The sequence below is a fragment of the Dama dama genome, chromosome 20 (assembly GCF_033118175.1).
Source record: "Dama dama isolate Ldn47 chromosome 20, ASM3311817v1, whole genome shotgun sequence".
In the NCBI taxonomy this organism is placed as follows: Eukaryota; Metazoa; Chordata; class Mammalia; order Artiodactyla; family Cervidae; genus Dama; species Dama dama.
In genome coordinates this window covers 89,335,883-89,356,104 of record NC_083700.1, presented here as the reverse complement: position 1 = coordinate 89,356,104, position 20,222 = coordinate 89,335,883, and the positions used below count along the sequence as shown (strand labels likewise).

At 36.0% G+C, this 20,222-nt stretch overlaps 1 protein-coding gene across 7 annotated transcripts in view; it reads right to left on the bottom strand.

Moving 5' to 3' along the window:
- IFT25 (intraflagellar transport 25) overlaps positions 1 to 20,167 on the bottom strand; it is a 31,458-nt gene extending 11,291 nt beyond the window's left edge. Inside the window, exons 1-3 of one of the 7 annotated variants that reach the window (XM_061121841.1) lie at positions 20,037 to 20,167; positions 11,114 to 11,184; positions 10,303 to 10,415 (exon numbers count right to left, since the gene is read on the bottom strand). In XM_061121841.1, coding sequence (XP_060977824.1) covers positions 10,303 to 10,400 — 98 coding nt within the window. In that variant the 5' untranslated portion in view covers positions 10,401 to 10,415; positions 11,114 to 11,184; positions 20,037 to 20,167. Of the gene's footprint in view, positions 1 to 10,302; positions 10,416 to 11,113; positions 11,185 to 18,792; positions 19,365 to 19,444; positions 19,535 to 19,597; positions 19,695 to 20,036 lie in introns of those variants that run through there. The other 6 variants (XM_061121838.1, XM_061121840.1, XM_061121839.1 and 3 more) reach the window with 6 other exon arrangements.
- Between the last annotated feature and the right edge of the window lie 55 nt (positions 20,168 to 20,222).

Genomic DNA, 20,222 nt, shown 5'->3' with positions numbered 1-20,222 from the left:
GATCCAACAGGGAGTGGAAATATGTACACCTATGGCTGATTCATCTTGATGTATGGCAGAAATCAACACAATATTGTAAAGCAATTATCCTCCAATTAAAAATAAATAAATTTAAATGTTCTTTCCACTTTCACTACATATTTGTAGGAGTCCTTTGTCAGACATATGTATTGTGAGCATTTCCTCGCAGTCTTCAGTTTGCCTTTTCATTTTCTTATTTGTTTTTCAATGAGTAATAGCCTTATTTTTGGTGAAGTACAGTTTCATTACCCTTTTATACTTATAATTTTTGTGTCTTTATTAAGAGATCTTTGCCTACTTCATTGTCACAGAAGTACTTTCTTATGTTTTCTTTTACAAGCTTAAATATTTTAGCTTTGAATTTAGTTCTATGATCCATATAGAATTAATTTTTGTGTTTAGTATGAGGTAGGGGGTTGAGGTTTATTTTTATCCACATGTTTATTCAGTTGTTTCAGCACCACATGTTAAAAGACTCTTTTTCCTATTAAATTACCTTAGTGTCTTATTCTAAAATTAAAGGACTAGTTATAGGTGTATGTATTTCTGCCCCTCCATTTTATTCCACTGATCTATTTCTGTATCCTTAGCCTTTTGTTGAAAATTAATTTGACTTTACATGTATGGATCTATTCTGGGCCCTCTAGTCTGTCACACTGATCTATATAGATCTATCTTTACTAAAATGCCATGCTGTTTTGATTACTGTGTATTTATCCTGAAATCAGATAATTTAAGGGCTACAGCTTTCTTCTTTTTCAAGATGTGACAAGACTACTTTTTCAAGATTAGTTTGCACTTCCATATACATTACTACAAGAACAAACAACAGTCCTTTTAGGGAGAAACTGCCATTGTAACAATATTGAGTTTTCCTATCATGAATGTAATGTATTTTTTTTTTGGTAGTATATCTTTTAATTTATTTAGTTCTTTAATTTCTCTCAGCAATGTTTTACAGTTTTGAGTGTAAAGGTCTTGAGTGTCTTATTAAATTTATTCTTAACTATTTCATGTCTATATAACTGCTAATATAAATGGAATTTTAAAAAATTTCACTGTCTAAATGTTTCCTGCTAGTATATGGTAATACAATTGATTTTTTGTGTATTAACTTTGCTAAATCCACTTACTAGCTCTAGCAGATATTTGTAGATTCCTTAGGGTTATATAGATTCATATAGTATGTGAACAAAGACAATTTTTTTTTTTAAGTAGTCAACAGCTCCTGTTTTATAAACACACACACACACACACCCCTGGAGAAACTGAAACTCAAATAAATATTATGAATAGTTAAAAAGGTTACTTCGTTACAAGATATGCATAAAGAGGGCTTATTCCAAAACTTATTTTCCTTGTTGCCATCAAGACTAGGAACACTCTTTGGGGAAATACTATAAGGGTGCATTTTGATCATTATCCTCATTATAATATACCTACTAATTTTCTTTTAAAATTTTTATTTAATTTTAAAGATTGCTTTCCATTTACAGTTATTACAAAATATTGGCTATGTTACCCATGTTGTACAATATATCCTTGAGCTTATTTTATATCCAATAGTTTGCCCCTCTCTCCTCTCCCTACTGGTAAACACTAGTTTGTATCTGTGAGTCTGCTTCTCTTTTTGTTATATTCACTAGTCCACTAAGTTTTTAGATTCCACATATAAGTAATATCATACTGTACTGAACAAAAACAATTTTGCTTTCTTTTCAGTCTTTATGATTTCTACGTCTTTTCTTGCCTTACTGCATTGGCCAAGACTTCCAGGACAATATTGAATAGAAATGGTGAGAACATCCTTGACTTGTTTCTATTCTTAGGGAGGAAGTATTTTTTGATATTGAATACAGTTGATTTATAGTATTGTATTAGTTTCAGGTATACAGCATAGTGATTCAATATTTTTATAGATTATACTCCATGTTAGGTTATTATAAAATAATGGTTATATTTCCTTGTGCTATACAAAATATTCTTGTTGCTAATCTATTTTACATGTAGTAGTTTGTATCTCTTAATCTCATACCCCTATCATGCTCCTCCCTGATTCCCTCTCTCCACTTAAATCCACCAGTTTGTTTTCTGTATCTGTGAGTCTATTTCTCTTTTGTTATATACACTCATTTATTAGGAAAGCACTTATTATTTCCCCATTAAGTTGAAAATTTTTAGTAGATGCCTTTATCAGACTGAGAAAGTTCCCTTCTAATTTTTTGAGAATTGTTATCATGTTTGGATGCTGAATTCTAATGACTTCCTGGAATGACCATATGATTTTTTTTCTCTCTTGCTCTGGCAGTATGGTAAATTACACCCAATCTGTACTCCTGTGATAATATGGTGAATAGGCCAATCTTGCATTCTTATGATAAACTCCATTTATTTACTGAATTCAATTTATAATGGTATTATATCTATGTTTATAAAGGATTTTTTTTGGGAGGGGATATTGTTTTTTAATTGTCCTTTCTTGTAATGTCTTTGTAAGGTTTTGGGATGAGGGTTATGTTATTCTCATAAAACAATTTTTTTCCCCCCACCCCCTCATAAAACAATTTTGAAAATGTTTCTCCTCCTCTGGTTTTGAAAGAATTTATGGAAGATTGATACTATTTTCTCTCTAAATATTTTATATAATTTAATTTCTATAATTGATATAAGCTATTCAGATTTTAAAATTTCATCTTATGTCATTTTTATAGCTGGAGTTTTTCAAAGAATCTGTCCATTTTATCTAAGTTGTCAAGTTTATTAACCTAAATTTGTTCTTGATATTGACTTACTATTCCTTTAGAATCGCTAATGATTATTTCAATTCTGATACTGATAATTTATATTTTTCTCTTTATTTTAGTCAGTCTTGCTAGAGGTTTATACCTTTTATTAATCTTTCATATAATGAACTTCTGGCTTTGATAATTTTTTCTAGTTGTCTATTTTCTATTTCATTGATTTCTGCTCTTATCTTTGTTATTTTTTTTTTCATTTATTTTTATTAGTTGGAGGCTAATTACTTTACAATATTGTAGTGGGTTTTGTCATACATTGACATGAATCAGCCATGGAGATCTTTGTTATTTTTGTCTTCTACTTTATTTTGGTATAATTTGCTCTTTGTTACCTAGGTTCCTAAGGTGGAAGTTATTGGTTTTTAAAACATTCTCTGTTTTAAGTATTTATGCTATTACCTTCCTTTAATGAATTGATTTAGCTACATCCCACAAATGTGGCTATATATACATTTTTCATTATCATTCAGTTATAAATATTTTCTAATATCCCTTGTGATTTCTTCTTTGACACATTGGTTCTTTTGAAGTGCCATATTTGATTTCTAAGTTTTGGGTGTCCCTAGATGCCTTTCTGTTATTTATTTCTAATTTTATTACATAATGGTCAGAGAACATATTCTTTTCCTTCCCAGCTTAACTGAGATATAATTGACATGTAACATTATGTAACTTTAAGGTGTACAAACACTGTGTGAAAGCCGCTCAGTCATGTCTGACTCTTTGCAACCCCATGGACTACACAGTCCATGGAATCCTCTAGGCCAGAATACTGAAGTGGGTAGCCTATCCCTTCTTCAGGGGATCTTCCCAGACCTGGGATCGAACCCAGGTCTCCTGCATTGCAGGTGGATTCTTTACCAGCTAAACCACAAGGGAAGCCCAAACAAACACTATGATTTGATATAACACATATACTGCAAAATGATTACCCAATAAAGTTAGTTAACACATACATCACCTCACATAACTACCATTTTGGGGGAGAACATATTCTTTAAGATTTCGGTCTTTTGAAATTTATCAAGATTTATTTAATGGCCCAGTTCATTTCAGTGAAAGTTCAATATACATGTATCACTGATGATTGTAATGTTCTATAAATGCAAGAGTCAAGGTAACCAATAATGTTATGTGGATCATCTAATTTTTACTAATTTTTTTGTCTAGTTGCTCTTTCATTCCTGAAAGGTGTTAAAATTTCCGACACCTTGACTGTGAATCCAAAGACCATATATGTATTATTCCATTGACATGAAATGTCTGTATAAGCAAGTCTATAGGGACAAATGGAGAAGGACATGGCAACCCATTCCAGTATTCTTGCCTGGAGAATTCCAGGGACGGGGGAGCATGGTGGGCTGCCGTCTATGGGGTCGCACAGAGTTGGACACGACTGAAGCGACTTAGCAGCAGCAGCAGCATAGGGACAAAAGTTAGACTAGTGGTTGACTAGGGCTGGTAGGGAGAGGGGGTGGTTGTGAAGGGGTATGAGGTTTTCTTTTGGGATGCTGAAATGTTCTAAAATGGATTGTGCAGATGGCTGCATAATTCTGAATATGTTGGAAGCTGTTGAATTATATATCCTAAATGGGTGAATTTTATGGTATGAGAATAATACGTCAATAAAGCTATTACAAAAAAGAAAAGAATAGAATCAGGGTCTCCTAACTCACAATTCTTGATTTTTTATACTATGTTTAATATTTTATGATTTATTTTTATTTACATTTAAATGGTTTAAAATTTTATTCATTTAAGTAAATTAAATAACTTTTACTTGCCCTATGCTTTCTCTTGGGTGCTTTTAATGAACATGATCAATATAATAATACCAAAGATATACAGAGATGTACTTGGTTTTTAAAATAACATATAACTGAATTGCCATAATTAAATATAATGACATCTTTAAAATAGTAATTTCCTTTAAAATAAGGCCTTATGGCTACTGACTGTTCAACATATATTATCTCTATGTGATAATAAGAAAAAAGTCATGAAATTTTTTCCACAATTCTGAGTCAGGGAAAGTGTTATTAGCCCCATTTTTCACACCAGGAAACTGAGGCTTAAAGAATAACATATATTCTTAGTCCAAAGTAACACACACAGTTCACTTACTCAGGAATTTTAACTGCAAATCCACCATTCTTCTACATTATGCCAAAGGAACCAATTCTCTCTCCTACTTTTTCGGAACTCATTCGTTTCTTGTGTAGAATTTTTCTCCTTTTCGTTGACATGTTAAATACCAAGGGTCAAATATAGAGTCAAGAGGAAGTAGAAATATAATCACTTTTAAAAACTATTTCTGGGGAAATTAAGAATTGCGGACACTGTCCTTTAGGGGCAAATTTATAGTATTGTTTTCTCCAAATAACTCTATGGTTACTTCCATTTAGATAAATCAACTTATGAGCAGATAATAAATTTTACTATCTACCATATAAAGTCTATCTGGATTTGTTGGAAATGGATATGAATTAAGTCTCTGATATGCTCTGTTCATATATCAGGTTAGTAACTACTTTATTCCATATAGTTTTCTATCAGTTTAGTTCAGTTGCTCAGTCATGTCCGACTGTGACCCCATGGACAGCTGCATGCTAGGCTTCCCTGTCCATCACCAAGTCCTGCAGCTTGCTGAAACTCATGTCCATCGGGTTGGTGATGCCATCCAACCATCTCATCCTCTGTCGACCCCTTCTCCTCCTGCCCTCAGTCATTCCCAGCATCAGGGTCTTTTCAAATGAGTCAGCTCTTCGCATCAGGTGGCCAAAGTATTGGAGTTTCAGCCTCAACATCAGTCCTTCCAATGAATATTCAGCCTCAACATCAGTCCTTCCAATGAATATTCAGCCTCAACATCAGTCCTTCCAATGAATATTCAACAGTTCAAAAGCATCAATTCTTCCACGCTCAGCTTTCTTTATGGTCCCACTCTCACATCCATATATAACTACTGGAAAAATCATAGCTTTGACTAGACAGACCTTTGACAGCAAAGTAATGTCTCTGCTTTTTAATATGCTGTCTAGGTTTGTCATAGCTTTTCTTCCAAGGAGCAAGTGTCTTTTAATTTTACAGCTGCAGTCACCATCTGCAGTGATTCTGGAGCCCAGGAAAAGAAAATCTGTCACTGTTACCACTGTTTCCCCATCTATTTGCCATGAAGTCATGGAACTGGATGCCATGATCTTAGTTTTTTGAATGTTGAGTTTTAAGCCAGCCTTTTCACTCTCTTCTTTCACTTTCACCAAGAGGCTCTTTAGTTCTTCACTTTCTGCCATAAGGATGGTGTCATCTGCATATCTAAGGTTATTGATATCTCTCCTGGCAATCTTGTTTCTATTTTGTGCTTCTTGCATCCTGGCATTTCACATGATGTACTCTGCATATAAGTTAAATAAGCAGGGTGACAATATATAGCCTTGATGTGCTCCTTTCCCAATTTGGAACCAGTCTGTTGGTCCATGTCCAGTTCTAACTGTTTCTTCTTAATCTGCAAACAGACTTCTCAGGAGGCAGGTAAGGTGGTCTGGTATTCCCATCTCTTGAAGAATTTTCCACAGTTTGTTGTGATCCACTCAGTAAAAGGCCTTGGTGTAGTCAATAAAGCAGATGTTTTTCTGGAACTCTCTTGCTTTTTCGATGATCCAACAGATGTTGGCAATTTGATCTCTGGTTCCTCTGCCTTTTCTAAATGCAGTTTGAACATCTGGAAGTTCTCCGTCCACGTACTGTTGAAGCCTGGCTTGGAGAATTTTGAGCATTACTTTGCTAGCATGTCAGATGAGTGCAATGGTGTGGTAGTTTGAACATTCTTTGGCATTGCCTTTCTTTGGGATTGGAATGAAAACTGACCTGTTCCATCCCTGTGCCACTGCTGAGTTTTTCAAAGTTCCTGGCATACTGAGTGCAGCACTTTAACAGCATTATCTTTTAGGATTTGAAATAGCTCAACTGGAATTCCATCACCTCTACTAGCTTTGTTAGTAGTGATGCTTCCTAAGACCCACTTGACTTCAGACTCCAGGATGTCTGGCTCTAGGTGAGTGATCACACCATCATGGTTATCTGGGTTGTGAAGATCTTTTTTGTATAGTTCTTCTGTGTATTCTTGCCACCTCTTCTTAATATCTTGTGCTTCTGTTAGGTCCATACCATTTCTGTCCTTTACTGTACCCATCTTTGCATGAAATGTTCCCTTGGTATCTCTAATTTTCTTGAAGATATCTCTAGTCTTTCCCATTCTGTTGTTTTCCTCTATTTCTTTGCATTGATCACCGAGGAAGGAATTTTTATCTCTTTGCTATTCTTCGGCACTCTGCATTCAGATGGGTTTATCTTTCCTTTTCTCCTTTGCCTTTAGCTTCTCTTCTCAGCTATTTGTAAGGCCTCCCCAGACAACCATTTTGCCTTTTTGCATTTCTTTTTCTTGGGGATGGTCTTGATCACTGCCTCCTGTACAATGTCATGAACCTCTGTCTACAGTTCTTCAGGCACTCTATCAGATCTAATCCTTTGAATCTGTCACTTCCACTGTATAATCGTTAAGGGATTTGATTTAGGTCATATCTGAATGGTCTAGTGGTTTTCCCTACTTTTGTCAATTTAAGTCTGAATTTGGCAATGAGGAGTTCATGATCTGAGCCACAGTCAGCTCCCGGTCTTGTTTTTGCTGACTATATAGAGCTTCTCCATCTTTGGCTGTAAAGAATAGAATCAATCTGACCATCTGGTGATGTCCATACGTAGAATCAACTCTTGTGTTGTTGGAACACCATGCTTGCTATGACCAGTGTGTTCTTTTGGCAAAACTCTGCTATATTATGGAGTTTTGTCTAATCTAGAAAATATTACATACTTATTCATTAGCATGGACTGATAAAGCTATACTATATATTATTCATTATGAGTAATAGCCAGTCTAAATGATCTACAGACAAACTCCTGAGAAAGAAAGGTCACAAAAAAGTATAAGGTAAATTAATATTACCTTGGAAATGTGATTTATTCCAGTCAAAGACAAGAAGTATTTTCAGAAAGATCACCATTTCTGGCAAACAACTTAAGGTAAATTTCTATAGGTCTATGACCCTCATAGCAGTTTCCACATTTATATCTCTTTTCTAAGGCAGAGTGGGGTTAAATAACTATTACCTGAATTTCAGGAAGTAAAAAATTAAGGATTAAGAGGCATGTATATTAAGTTTTTTATTCAAACCTTAAGTCTGAGAAATTGAGAGTTAGAAGACATGAGTGTTAGTTTTGATTCTGCCACTTGCTTATCTGTGTGATTTTGAGAAAATCATTTTATCTCTAGTGATCTTTTTTGTTGTCTTTATAATGAGGTTGAAAAAAACATTTTTTTTTTGTCTCTTGTTCCCCAAGCTTACTGTAAGGGTCAAATAGTGTAACATATATGAAACTATAACACTCTATGCAAACGTACATTAACAGATGCATATATGTAAGTATGTGTGACTGTATGTATGACTAATCTTTGATGATCTAATTCACAAGCTGCTGCTGCTAAGTTGCTTCAGTTGTGTCCAACTCTGTGTGACCCCATAGATGGCAGCCCACCAGGCTCCCCCGTCCCTGGGATTCTCCAGGCAATAACCCTGGAGTGGGTTGCCATTTCCCTCTTCAATGCGTGAAAGTGAAAAGTGAAAGCGAAGTCGCTCAGTAGTGTCTGACTCTTACTGACCCCATGGACTCTTAGCCCACCACACTCCTGCTTCCACGGGATTTTCCAGGCAAGAGTACTGGAGTGGGGGTGCCACTGCTTTCTCCGAATTCACAAGCTACTCGACAAATATTTTAAGACACTGTGGAATCAAAGATGAATAAGTCTTAGTGTCATGATTTCTAGAAACTTCCAGTTGAGAGAGGAGTGGTACATTAAAAATAATTATACAACAAAAGAATAAATAAGGTAATAGAGGTAAATATCAAATGCTACTGGAGCCAAACAAAAAAGTAAAGCAAAAAAAAAAAAAAAAAAAAAAGGTAAAGCAGCCTACCTGAAGGAAGGGACAGATGTCAGAGAGGAGATAACAACTGGGCTTAAAGAACAGGTCCACTTTCTAGAATTTTATCCAGATACATGGACTTCACAATAGAACATGAACAGCCACAAGATCTATGTTAAAACTGGCTCTGCTTTCAATAGTTAGAACTAGTACCTGACCTCTCTAGACCTCTCTTACCACAAGTCTAAATGAAAGGTTTAGATAAGATGAACGCATAATTTCTTCCAGCTCTAAAATTATATGATTCTATGAGTCAAACTCAGATCACTGTACAAATATCAAGAAAGAGAACTCAAGAGGGTAATAAAGTAGCCAGAACTACTAAAAAAGGAGTTCTTCCTGGATGGACTTAGAGGTTATTTGCTTAGTGAAACAAGTCAGAGAGAGAAAGACAAATATTGTGAACCTCTTACATGTGGAATCTAAAAAATAAAACAAATATATATAACAAATGAATATAACAAAAAAGAAAGAGACTTACAGATAAAGAGAACAAACTTTCTCTTGTGGGGAGAGGGAAATGGGGAGGGGCAAGATAGGGTAGGGACTAAGAGGTACAAACTACTATGAATAAAATAAATAAGCTCCAAGGATATATTGTGTAACATGGTGATTATAGCCAATACTTTATAATAACTATACATGAATATAACCTTTAAAATTATGAATCACTACACTGTACATCTGAACTTACATGATACTGTAAATCAATTACACCTCAATTAAAATTAAAAAGTTTGTGTTTTTTGCTGCACCGTTTGACATGTGGGGTCTTAGTTCCCCATCTAGGGATCAAATTCTCTTAACTATTGGACCTTGAGGGAAGTCCTATACACCTCAGTTTTTTTTTTTTTTTTAAAGGAGTTCTTCCATTAACCATTTACCTTTTTCTTAGAACTTAAAAGTCTGAGAATGATATGTGTCTCTATCTAGAATAAGTTCTAGAACAGTGAAGAGTGATAACTGGAATGATATCAAGAAGCTAAGAACTGAAAAATGCAGGTGGATAGCAAGAAGTGAAGCATTAAGTTCAGCAAAAATTGCTTAGACTAGAAAGAAAACAGGCAGGAGGTAGGAAGTTGCAATGTTTACATTCCTATTTACCAATAAAAATTTGGAATAAAACCAGATTATTAAAATGTATACTTCCAAAAAATGAGGTAGCTGTTGTTTGAAGTTTTGCCTTGACAGACCATATTTTAAATAACTATTTTCAGAAGAAGTTCAGTTTAGAAATTATAAAGAAAATATTAAAAAACCTAAATATACGCAACTGAACTAGCTCCAGGATGGTACTAAAGTCGGTAATCAAGTAATGTAGTTCACCAAACATTTATTAAACTATGCTTAACAGTGCCAGTTGTAAAATACGTAATCTTAGTACTTATAGGGTTCACTGACCTAATGTTAAGACTTTAAGGGAAAAAAAGAGTAACTCTTACCCATCAATCATATTTTCAGGTGGGTGTTTTTCATCACTTGATGTAGCTAAAATAACTTCAGTCCCTTCAGAGCTTAAACAAAGATCAACTTTTCTCATCTTAAAGTGTTTAATCTGCAAGTAAAACAGTAACAAAACGGTAACAAAAACAACTTTTTTATTCTCTGAACTTCACCTGAGAAAAGGAAGAGACAGAAAGTCTATTGCCTAGCACACAGCTTAACAACCAAGTTATTCAACCAGTGGGAGGGACTCTAGCATGTTTATTTACATAAGTAAACTTCTGACTTCTCCCAGGGATAATCTGTAAGATATGAGTATTTCCAATACTCTACTCCACAAAACAAGTCCCTGACACTGACATAATTTTTCTGCTTCTAAAATTAAAAATCCTCAATAATTATCTGGAAACAGTTAATAAGCTAGAATAACATGACTTGGTAAGTTAAGTTTTTAAAAAGTATTTGTATTGTTATATTTCTGAAATTTAAAAAATACAGAGCATAAAAATAGACTTTGTAACTATTTATCCATACACTTATCAACTGAAGTAGTAAGCAACATTATTTAAATCTTAAAAAATACCTATCATCATTTTTTTTAGCAGAAATGTGAAATAAGAGAGAAGGCAACTTTTCACTTATTATTAAATTCTAAATCAGTCACTTGGTTCATGAACTTAAAGGCATTTCTGTTGGAGAGTAATATTTGAAGTTTGATAAAAAAGCATATTGAAAAAGATATTGTTGAGCTCTTCCATGAACCCTGAGGGTAAGACAGAAGGAAGAAGAGGAGATTACATCAAAACTCACCTTCCTACTTGATCTGCTGGTGATAGGGCACAAAGCAATATATAGATGCAAAGTGACAGCGAAAGCTCTATCTGTAAAGAATTAAAAAGATGAATAGTGTTTGGAAAAGAGAGAAAGGCTTCCAATACACTTCATATGCTGGCCCAAGTGTCTAACTTAAAAAAAAAAAAAAAAAAAAAAACTATTTCAAATAAACAAGAGGGTACAGTGAATACTACATATATTAAATAACTATATACCAACTTCCCAGATTTAATAAATGTTAATGTTATGCCATATGTACTTTTTTGTCCTTATTCCTTTCCTTGCCCAGTGGTAATAGCTATTCTGAAATTGGGGAATATTCTTCCTGACTATATTTTTATTTATTGGCCATGCTGTGTGGCACGTAGGATCTTAATTCCCCATGAAGTGTGGAGTCTTAACCACTGGATTGCCAAGGAAGTCCCTGACTATTATTTTTATACTTTTATCATACATGGTCAAGAAGATCCCCTGGAGGAGGAGATGGCAACCCACTGCAGCATTCTTGCCTGGAAAATTCCATGGACAGAGGAGCCTGGTTGACTACAGTACTGGGGTGAAAAGAGTGAGCATACATCAGTATGGACTGTTCTTTTAAAATTTAGATGTTTTCATGGTATATGTATCCCTTGTTACTTGCTTTGTTCATTCAATATTATGTCTTCAAGATTTTATTATGTTGATATAAATCTACTTTGTTCATTTTAACTGTTGTAAAATATTTCTCCATTTCTCTAATGATGGTTATCTAGGTCTGTTCCCAATTCTTTGCTATTATGAACAAATTTATAATGCACATCTTTATGCATGTATCCATAGGCACGTGTGGGAGAAAATCTTTATAGTAAAGTATATTTTTCTTTGTAGAACTTTAGAATTGGTATATCTCCAAGTCAATAATTGATGATTTGATCTCTAAATCTAATACAGTATCATTTGCAGTGTTTGAAAGTTTCTGCTCCCTCATATTCTCACCAACTCGGTATTGTTAGACAGTTTTGGTCAATCTCATTGGTGTGAAATGGTATCTCAGTTCGGTTTTAACTTGTATTTCCATGATTACTAATGAGGTTCAATACTTTTTCATGTTCACGGGCCACTCAGGCCTCTTCTTATTTGCTTTTTCCTATCTTTTGCTCATTTTCTATTAGATTTCTATTTTTCCTTCTGCCCTTTTCTTTTTGATTTGTAGAAAATTTTAAAATAAAATGTCCTGGACACAAATATTTTGTTACAGCATTGCAAATATCTTCTATACTATAGCTTGATTTTTCTCTTTAGCTTTGTTTTTTGTTGTTGTTGTTTTTGTGTGTGTGCAAGAGCTTCTCCTCCATCATACACACCTTCTTTGTTTTTTAACTACAACCTACATACAGAAAAGAACACAAATCATAAGTATATGGTCCAATAGATTTTCACAAGGTAAACACACCCAGTTCACCACCACTGAGACAAAGGAACGGAGTGTCACCAGCACGTGAGACAGGCCCTTCTGATGCCCTCTCCTGGTCACTACCCCTTTTTCCTTCCCAAAGGTAGCACGGTCCTTATTTCTAACACAATAAATTTTGCCTTAACTTCATGTAAATGGAATCATACAGTTGGTACTCACTTATATCTGGCTTCTTTCACTCATCATAATGTGTCTAGAGATTTACCCATGTTGTTATGTGTAGCAGAGTTGAAGTGCAACTGAGTATCCCAGTCCCCACCCAACTCAACTCCAAATAGGATCAAGGAAATCAACCCCTAAGTGGAGTTTCACAGGAAACTGGGCGTGAGCTAAAGAGCAAAAAAAGGTTTCTATGGTCTTGGGTACTTAGATTAAGCTCTGATGAAGGAAGGAACTGATCTCACTGTCAAATGTGTGAAATCAGAGGTAAGCTGAAACTATTAAAATAAAACTACAACTCGATCCAATCCTAGTATAACCCTTAGTTGGACTGACGTGATCTCTTATCCTAGCTATTAGACAAAGAAAATGTTGTGTTCTCTCCGGGAAAAAAATCACCCACTTCAGTATCTGTTGTTCTTAAGCACAGTGTCAAACACACAAAATCACTTGAATAGCACAAGAAATTATAGCTATTATCCTTTAATAACTTTTAATGGAGTTATAACTTATAATCTATAAGAATACTGAACCACTATGCTATCTACCTGAGATTAAAATAATTTTGTAAATCAACTATACTTCAATAAAAATTAAAAAATAAAACCTTTTCTAAAAAACAAAAACTTAGCAAAAAAAAAAGTCATTTGAAGCAGATCTACAGAGGACCCAGGTGCTGGAATTATAAATTGACTAGCGAATTCAGTGATAAGATGCACAAAATGGGTGAACAGTAAGGGAATTAGCAGAGAAATGTAAACTATTAAAAGAAACACAATGGAAATTCCAGAACTGAAAAAATACCATATCTGAAATAAAGAATTCACTTGATGGGTTCAACATCATATTAGACACAACAAAAGAAAAGGTCAGTGAACTTTAAAATAGGTCAATGGAAATAATCCAATATGAAACAGAGTAGGGGGACACTGAAAAGAAAACAGAACACCATGTACCTGTGAAACAGTATCAAACTAGTTTGAAATATCAATAGATGTAATTAAAATCCCAGAAGAGGAAAACAAAGATGATATAGATGAACAATTTAAGGTGATATGACTCAAAAATATCCAAAATCTATGAAAGACATAAACCCACAGATCCAGGAAGTTCAGTGAACCTTAAGTTGGATAAATACAAAGAAGATCCCACCAAGGCACACCTTAGTTGACTGCTGAAAATTAAAGAAAGAGAAAAAATTAAAAGCAGTCAAGCAAGAAGCATCTTATATGCAGGAAAACAACAAGAAGAATCAAAATTGACTTCTCATCATTACCAGTGGAAGTCAAAAGGTAATGGAATGACATCTTTGACGTACCGAAAGAAAAAACATAGAATCTTATATTCAGTTAAAATATCCTCTAAAAGTGACAGCAAGATAAAGACAAAAACTGAAAATATTTGTTATCAGTGCAAAGAGTTGGACACAACTGAAGTGACTCAGCACAGCACGCAGACCCACAGTACAAAAAATACTAAATGAAGTACTTGATGATTCCTAGTTGAATTCTGGATCCGTGGGAAGGAATGAAGAGCACTAAAGATGGTAAATATATTTACTTCTAACACAAAGATTATTAAAATTCCTAAAAGACTACTGACTAGGAGGCTTCCATGGTGGTCCAGTAGTTAAGACTCCATGCTTCCACTGCAGGGGGTGCAGTGCTTTTTTCAAACATTCTTTCTCCTTTTTTAAAAAAATCTCTTGGCTGTACTACCCAGAATGTGGGGTCTCAGCTCCTTGAAGAGGAGTCAAAGCCATGCCCTGCACTGAAAGCAGAGTCTTAACCACTGGACTGCCAGGGAAGTCCCAAGGGGGCCCAGGCTTGATCCCTGTGTGTCAGGTAATTAAGATCCTGCACTGCTGTGTGGTGGGGCCAAAAAAATAAGACTACTGACTGAAGAAAAAATAATATCAAGGACCGGTGGAAATTTAACAGATGAAAGTAAGAGATACACTAATAACACAAAAGAGAAAGACAAATGAGGTTGTACTTTTTGTAAAATTCTAATGTTGAACAAGAAGTGATATGCTATTAATTCAAAGGAGAGTAGTATGGTGAGGATACATGCTATAATCCTAGAATTAGGATAATGCAACCACTAAAAAAACATAAAGAGTTACAGGAAGGAGGTCAACAGAGAAGAAAAATTGGAATACCATAAAATACATGATAAATTTGAAAGGCAGAAAAGAAAAAAAGAATTAAGATGGGACAAATTGAAAATAAATTACTAGAAGACAGATTTAAATACAAACACACAGATTATTCCATTAAATGTTAGTAAATCAAATACTGTATTATCAGACTGAAGAAAAAAAAAAACTAAGTACTCTTTTCAAGAGACACACTCTAAATAAGAAAGTAAAAGGACAGTATAAGATAGAATAAAATCTTAGTATCTCATCAGGTAAATTCCCCTATTGAAATTTTCTCCTATTTAAAACCAAATGGTCTTTGGTTCTATCCTTTATACATTATTACAAACAGTTTCATTAGATTATATTAAAATATTTTTTGAGATGTGGATTACATCCATTATAGACTGAATTCAATCTGTTCTGGATTCAATTCCATTATAAGTCTATAAATTGGAAAGAAGAAACATGTTTATGATAATGAGTTTTCAAATACATGGATCTGGAATATCTTTTCATTAAGACTTCTTTTAAGTTCTTAAACTATATAGTTTCCTACAAACATATCTTCACGTTTATTATAAGATTCACTCTTAGACACCTTATAGTTTCCATTATTACATAAATGGGATCTTAAAAAAAAAAAAACTATTTTTTTTAAAGTCTTACTCTTTACCATACAATGAATATTTCTAACATTTCACCATTAAATGTGATGCTCACTGAAGATTTCTGTTCATTGGGTTATAGAAATTCCTTTAGTTTGTTCTTTTTATTTTTTCTTTTAAACACAAATGAACATTGAATTTTATCAAATGCTCTTTTAACATTTACTAAAGTCATCATATAGATGTTTGTACATGTTGCTAATGTGATAAATCAAGATTTTCTAATGTTATAGCATCTCCAGTTTGTAGCATAAAGTCTATCTACATGGCCAAGGTATAATATTAGTATTTTTATCCATAGTTGGATTTAGTTTGCTAGTATTTTCAGAAATTTTGCAAATATATTTCTAAGTGAAATTTGCCTATAATTTTTGTTGTTGTTGTTATTTAGTTCATGTCTGGGTTTGGAATTTAGACTGTACCCTTAACATAAAGAAGTCAGAAAGTTTCCCTTATTTTTCTGTTTGCTAGGTTATTGGATCCTATAAGTTTAGTAATGTTTGTGTGTAGATTTTTTGTTATTTCAACAGTTCTTTTCAGGCTTTCGATACCTTCTTGAGTCAATTTTGAAATTTATATTCTGACAAAATTATCTATTTCTTCCTAGTTTTTGTTTATTGGCACAAAGTTCACTTTCTATTGTAATTCTATTGATAAAATCTAGTACTGATACTGTTAAAAAACTGTGGTAAGATTGGTCAAGAAAAAAGGCATATATGCTAGTATATTTTTTATTTTTCCTTTTTTCTTGCCAATTTTATAACAGCTTTTAATACTACTGATACCAGGGAACTGGCTTGCATGAACATTTAACCCTTAGTTTGAGGACAAGAAATCTGGTAAATTCCTGGAAATAAAGATTAAGGTAATTGGATGATAATTTTCAACAAAATTCTAAAATTACTAAAGTTTATTGTTATTAAAAGCATGGCTTTGAAAATCTAAACAAGAAAGTAGCAAAACTGGAAAGCAACTCAAAAGTTATACCAAACTTAAATATTTCTTTTTGTTTGTTTGATAGAGTTACTACCTATCAGAGATATTTCTGAACATTTCAACAAACTTCAGACCAGGTATCTCAAGATACCCTGTGGACTAGCTGAATAAACATGAATGGGTGATAGGCAGTACTTTAGGTAGATATTTATCTCTCAGAATGGTTATACTCAAAGAATAATGATTAATGGAACAGAATGAATTGTGAAGACCTCTATCCTTATCGCATTCAACATTTTTATTAATTAAGGATGGAAAAAATGTTTATCAATGTTGCAGATGACACAAAGCTGGGATGTCAGCTAATATGCTAGATGACACAATTAGCACACAAAAAGATCTCAGCAAGCTAGAAAGACAGACTGCAATGAATAAGATATTTAAAAAGAATAGTAAAGGCCTATACTCAGACTTTAAAAAGTCAGTCACACCAGGAATGATCTTGATCAGGGATTGGCCGACTACTGCCTGAGAGCCAAGTCTACCCTGACATTTGGTTTTGTATGGTCCATGAACTAAGAATGCTTTTTAACATTTTAAAGTATTTTTCAAAATCAAAGTATTTTGTGCCACATGAAAATTATATGAAATATGAAATACACACAGTTCAGTGTTTATGGACAGTTTTATTGGAAATGGCCACATACTTTTGTGCTATAGTGACAGAGCAGAATAGCTGTGACAAACCATAAGGCTCATAAAACCTAAAATATTTATTATCTGGTCCATTAAGAGAAAAAGTTTGCCAACCTTTCATCTATACGTATAAAAGGTAAAGATCAGTTGATTGCAAACTCACTATAAGGCAAGAGTGTACTGTATCTGCCCCCAAAGGCAAAGGAATGTTACTTCAAATTGTATTAATAGAGTTGCGAAGGAACTATTACATTCTACCAAAATCTTTGAAAACCAACTAAGGGCCAGGCACTGTGCTAGTAATGCAAAGATACTATGTAGTAATCTTCGACTATGTACACCTAAGACAAAGACTGTGACTAAGACTTGGTATTTGCCTTTAAGCTCAGAGTCCAGGAAGATGGCCAAGCATGAAACTAATAATTTGTTATGTGCAAATAGTGTGATCCACATCTAGAATACTGTGTTCAGTTCCAGATAGTACAATTTAAGTAGGACATTGTCAGGCTTGATATTGTTCAGAGGAGAACAAAAAGCTCATGATGATCTATAAACTATGTTAATATGGAAAAAGCTGAAAGAATATTGTTTTCAAGAAGAGGTAATTTAGTGAGAGAAATGTGACTGCAAGTTTTAATACCACAAATATTCATAAATAGAAAAAGGATTAGAATGCAATTCTAGTATGAATTTTAAGAAGGAAGACATATAGATATAAGAACTTTCCTACGAAGTAGATTTTTAATCTTTTCCACCCTTTAAAGTGTTCAAGAAAACTAAGTGATTATCTTTGAAAGAAACTTGCACCGGAGTTCTTTCAGACTGAATCAAATTCTAGGAAACATAGATAAGGAAACTTGAAAGCCAGGTAAAGATGGGGGCTTTAGCCTGCGGTCCAGTGGTTCACAATCGGACTGGGGGTGATTTAGCGCCCCCCCCCCCCCCCCCCCCCCGCGCCAGGGTACATTTGTCCATTTCTGGAGACAGTCTGGCCTTCATACTGGGGGCTGTGTTAGTTGCTCAGTTGTGTCCAACTATTTGCAACTCCATGGACTGTATTCTGCCAGGCTCCTCTGTCCAAGGACTTCTCCAGGCAAGAATAATAGAGTCGGTAGCTATTCCCTTTTCCCAGAGATCTTCCCTAGCCAGGAATCGAACCCTGGTGTCCTGCATTGCAGACAGATTCTTTACATCTGAGCCACCAGGGAAGTCCATAGTGGGGGGAGGGGGTGATGCTACTGTCATCTAATAGCATTTGGGCATTTCATGATGCTACTAAAAACCCCTCAATGCACAGGACACTCCCCCAAAACAAGTAATTATCTGACTGAAAATGTGAATAGTGTAGAGGTGGGGAAACCCTGCGGTAATCTACTTTGGGGTGGAAACGTGGAGGTTGGAGACTTGTAAAGCAAGGAGAGAAGAGAGAACCTGCTTTACAAAAGCCTTATTTTAGGGAAATGTATCTAGCATTGATGTGTACGTAGTAGATGAATAAGGAAGAGAGTGTAATCTCCAAAGGTTCAGTTTTCTTCTAACCTCACATTCTTACAATCTAAGTTGTCTGAAGGAAGCAAACTTTAATACAAAACTCATTTCATACCTCCTATAGCCACCAATATCCTTGCTTTCTCTCCTCTGTTGGTGGAATTATTCAAATAACAAGTAAGAAGTGGCAGATTTGGGTTCACTTTAAAGCTTTTTGTTGTGGTTAACGAGAAAGAGGCAAACCAAGCCCAAAGAATCCCCCAAAACAACTCGGCAGACATGCTGCTTTGTAACTCCAAAATGCAGGTTCGGGGTGTAGTCTAACTCCCCATCCTGGGACGCCTTACTTAATTCATTTGTGTTCACTCGGGGCCTCAGTTCATTAAAGGCGGTGAACTCTGGGATGCCATCCTTTGCATTTTTAAAGTTCCTTTACCCTGGACTTCCCTGATGCCTATCCTCCTCTAAACCCAGTGCCACTTAGCCACCCTTTCACCTCCAGTTCAAAGCCATTTCAAGACCTCCAAGAGCCCCAAACACATACTTTTGGCCCCAATTACATAAAATATACGAGCCCATATCCTATTAATACATCAAATATAACCCTTAAGTATACGGGTTACGTTCCAGTTGATAGGTTACATCTTGATAGATTTACTAATTTCGATTCTGAATTGATTTCCCCTTTTGGGGGGTCAAAACATTATTTCTGCCTTCCAAAATGTTCGTGGGCTGCCACTACTGTCTCCAGGACTCAGAGAACAGACCTGCGTCAGGCTTCCACCATCCGGGTCCCTCAGCACCCGCCCGCCGTCCTCCGCCTCCTCTCCGCGCGTCTCCTCACAATAACCCGCCACGCTCGGTCGCTCCCTCCCCCACAAGCATCCCCCTCCTACGACCTCGTCCAGCCAGGGTCCCACCTCCCCCAGGGCTAGCCACACCGCCCTGCTCGCCTCAGCTTCCGGTTAGCTCCAAGCTCGCGGAACGCGGGGAGTCGGGATCTCACTACAGCCCCGCCCTCAGGCCCGCCCCTCCCCCCTCTCCGCAGGCCTCCAAAGGAGTTCGCTGGCGAGCAAGTCCTATTCCCGGCTCTTCGCTCCACCACGCCCCACAGGCTCCGCCCGCCCCGCCCCACCCTACCCTGCGCTGCGTGCCCGCCCCCAGCCCCGCCCCAGCCCCGCCCCCTCACGCCTAGCCGTCGAGATCCGGTCGCGCACAGCTGTACTCCCGGCTCCTACGCACCACCTCGCCTGCAGGCCCCGCCCTCAGACCACGCCCCCGTGCTCTTTACCGCGCGGGTTGAGCTCCGTAGCCCCGCCCAAGGCCCTTTCCCTAGGCAAGGGCAGGAGCATACGTAACCTTCCTTCACCGAGCAAAGCTAGATCCCTGGGGCCTGTGAGACCCAGGCGACCCGCCCTCGCGCGAGCACGCACGCGCAGTCCTCATATCTCCCAGCTCGGAGCCCTCGGTCCTCAGGTCGCCGGCCTTGGGCCCGGCCCCGCCTCCAAGCCCGCCCCCGCCCCTCATGCCGGGTCTCGCGCAAGC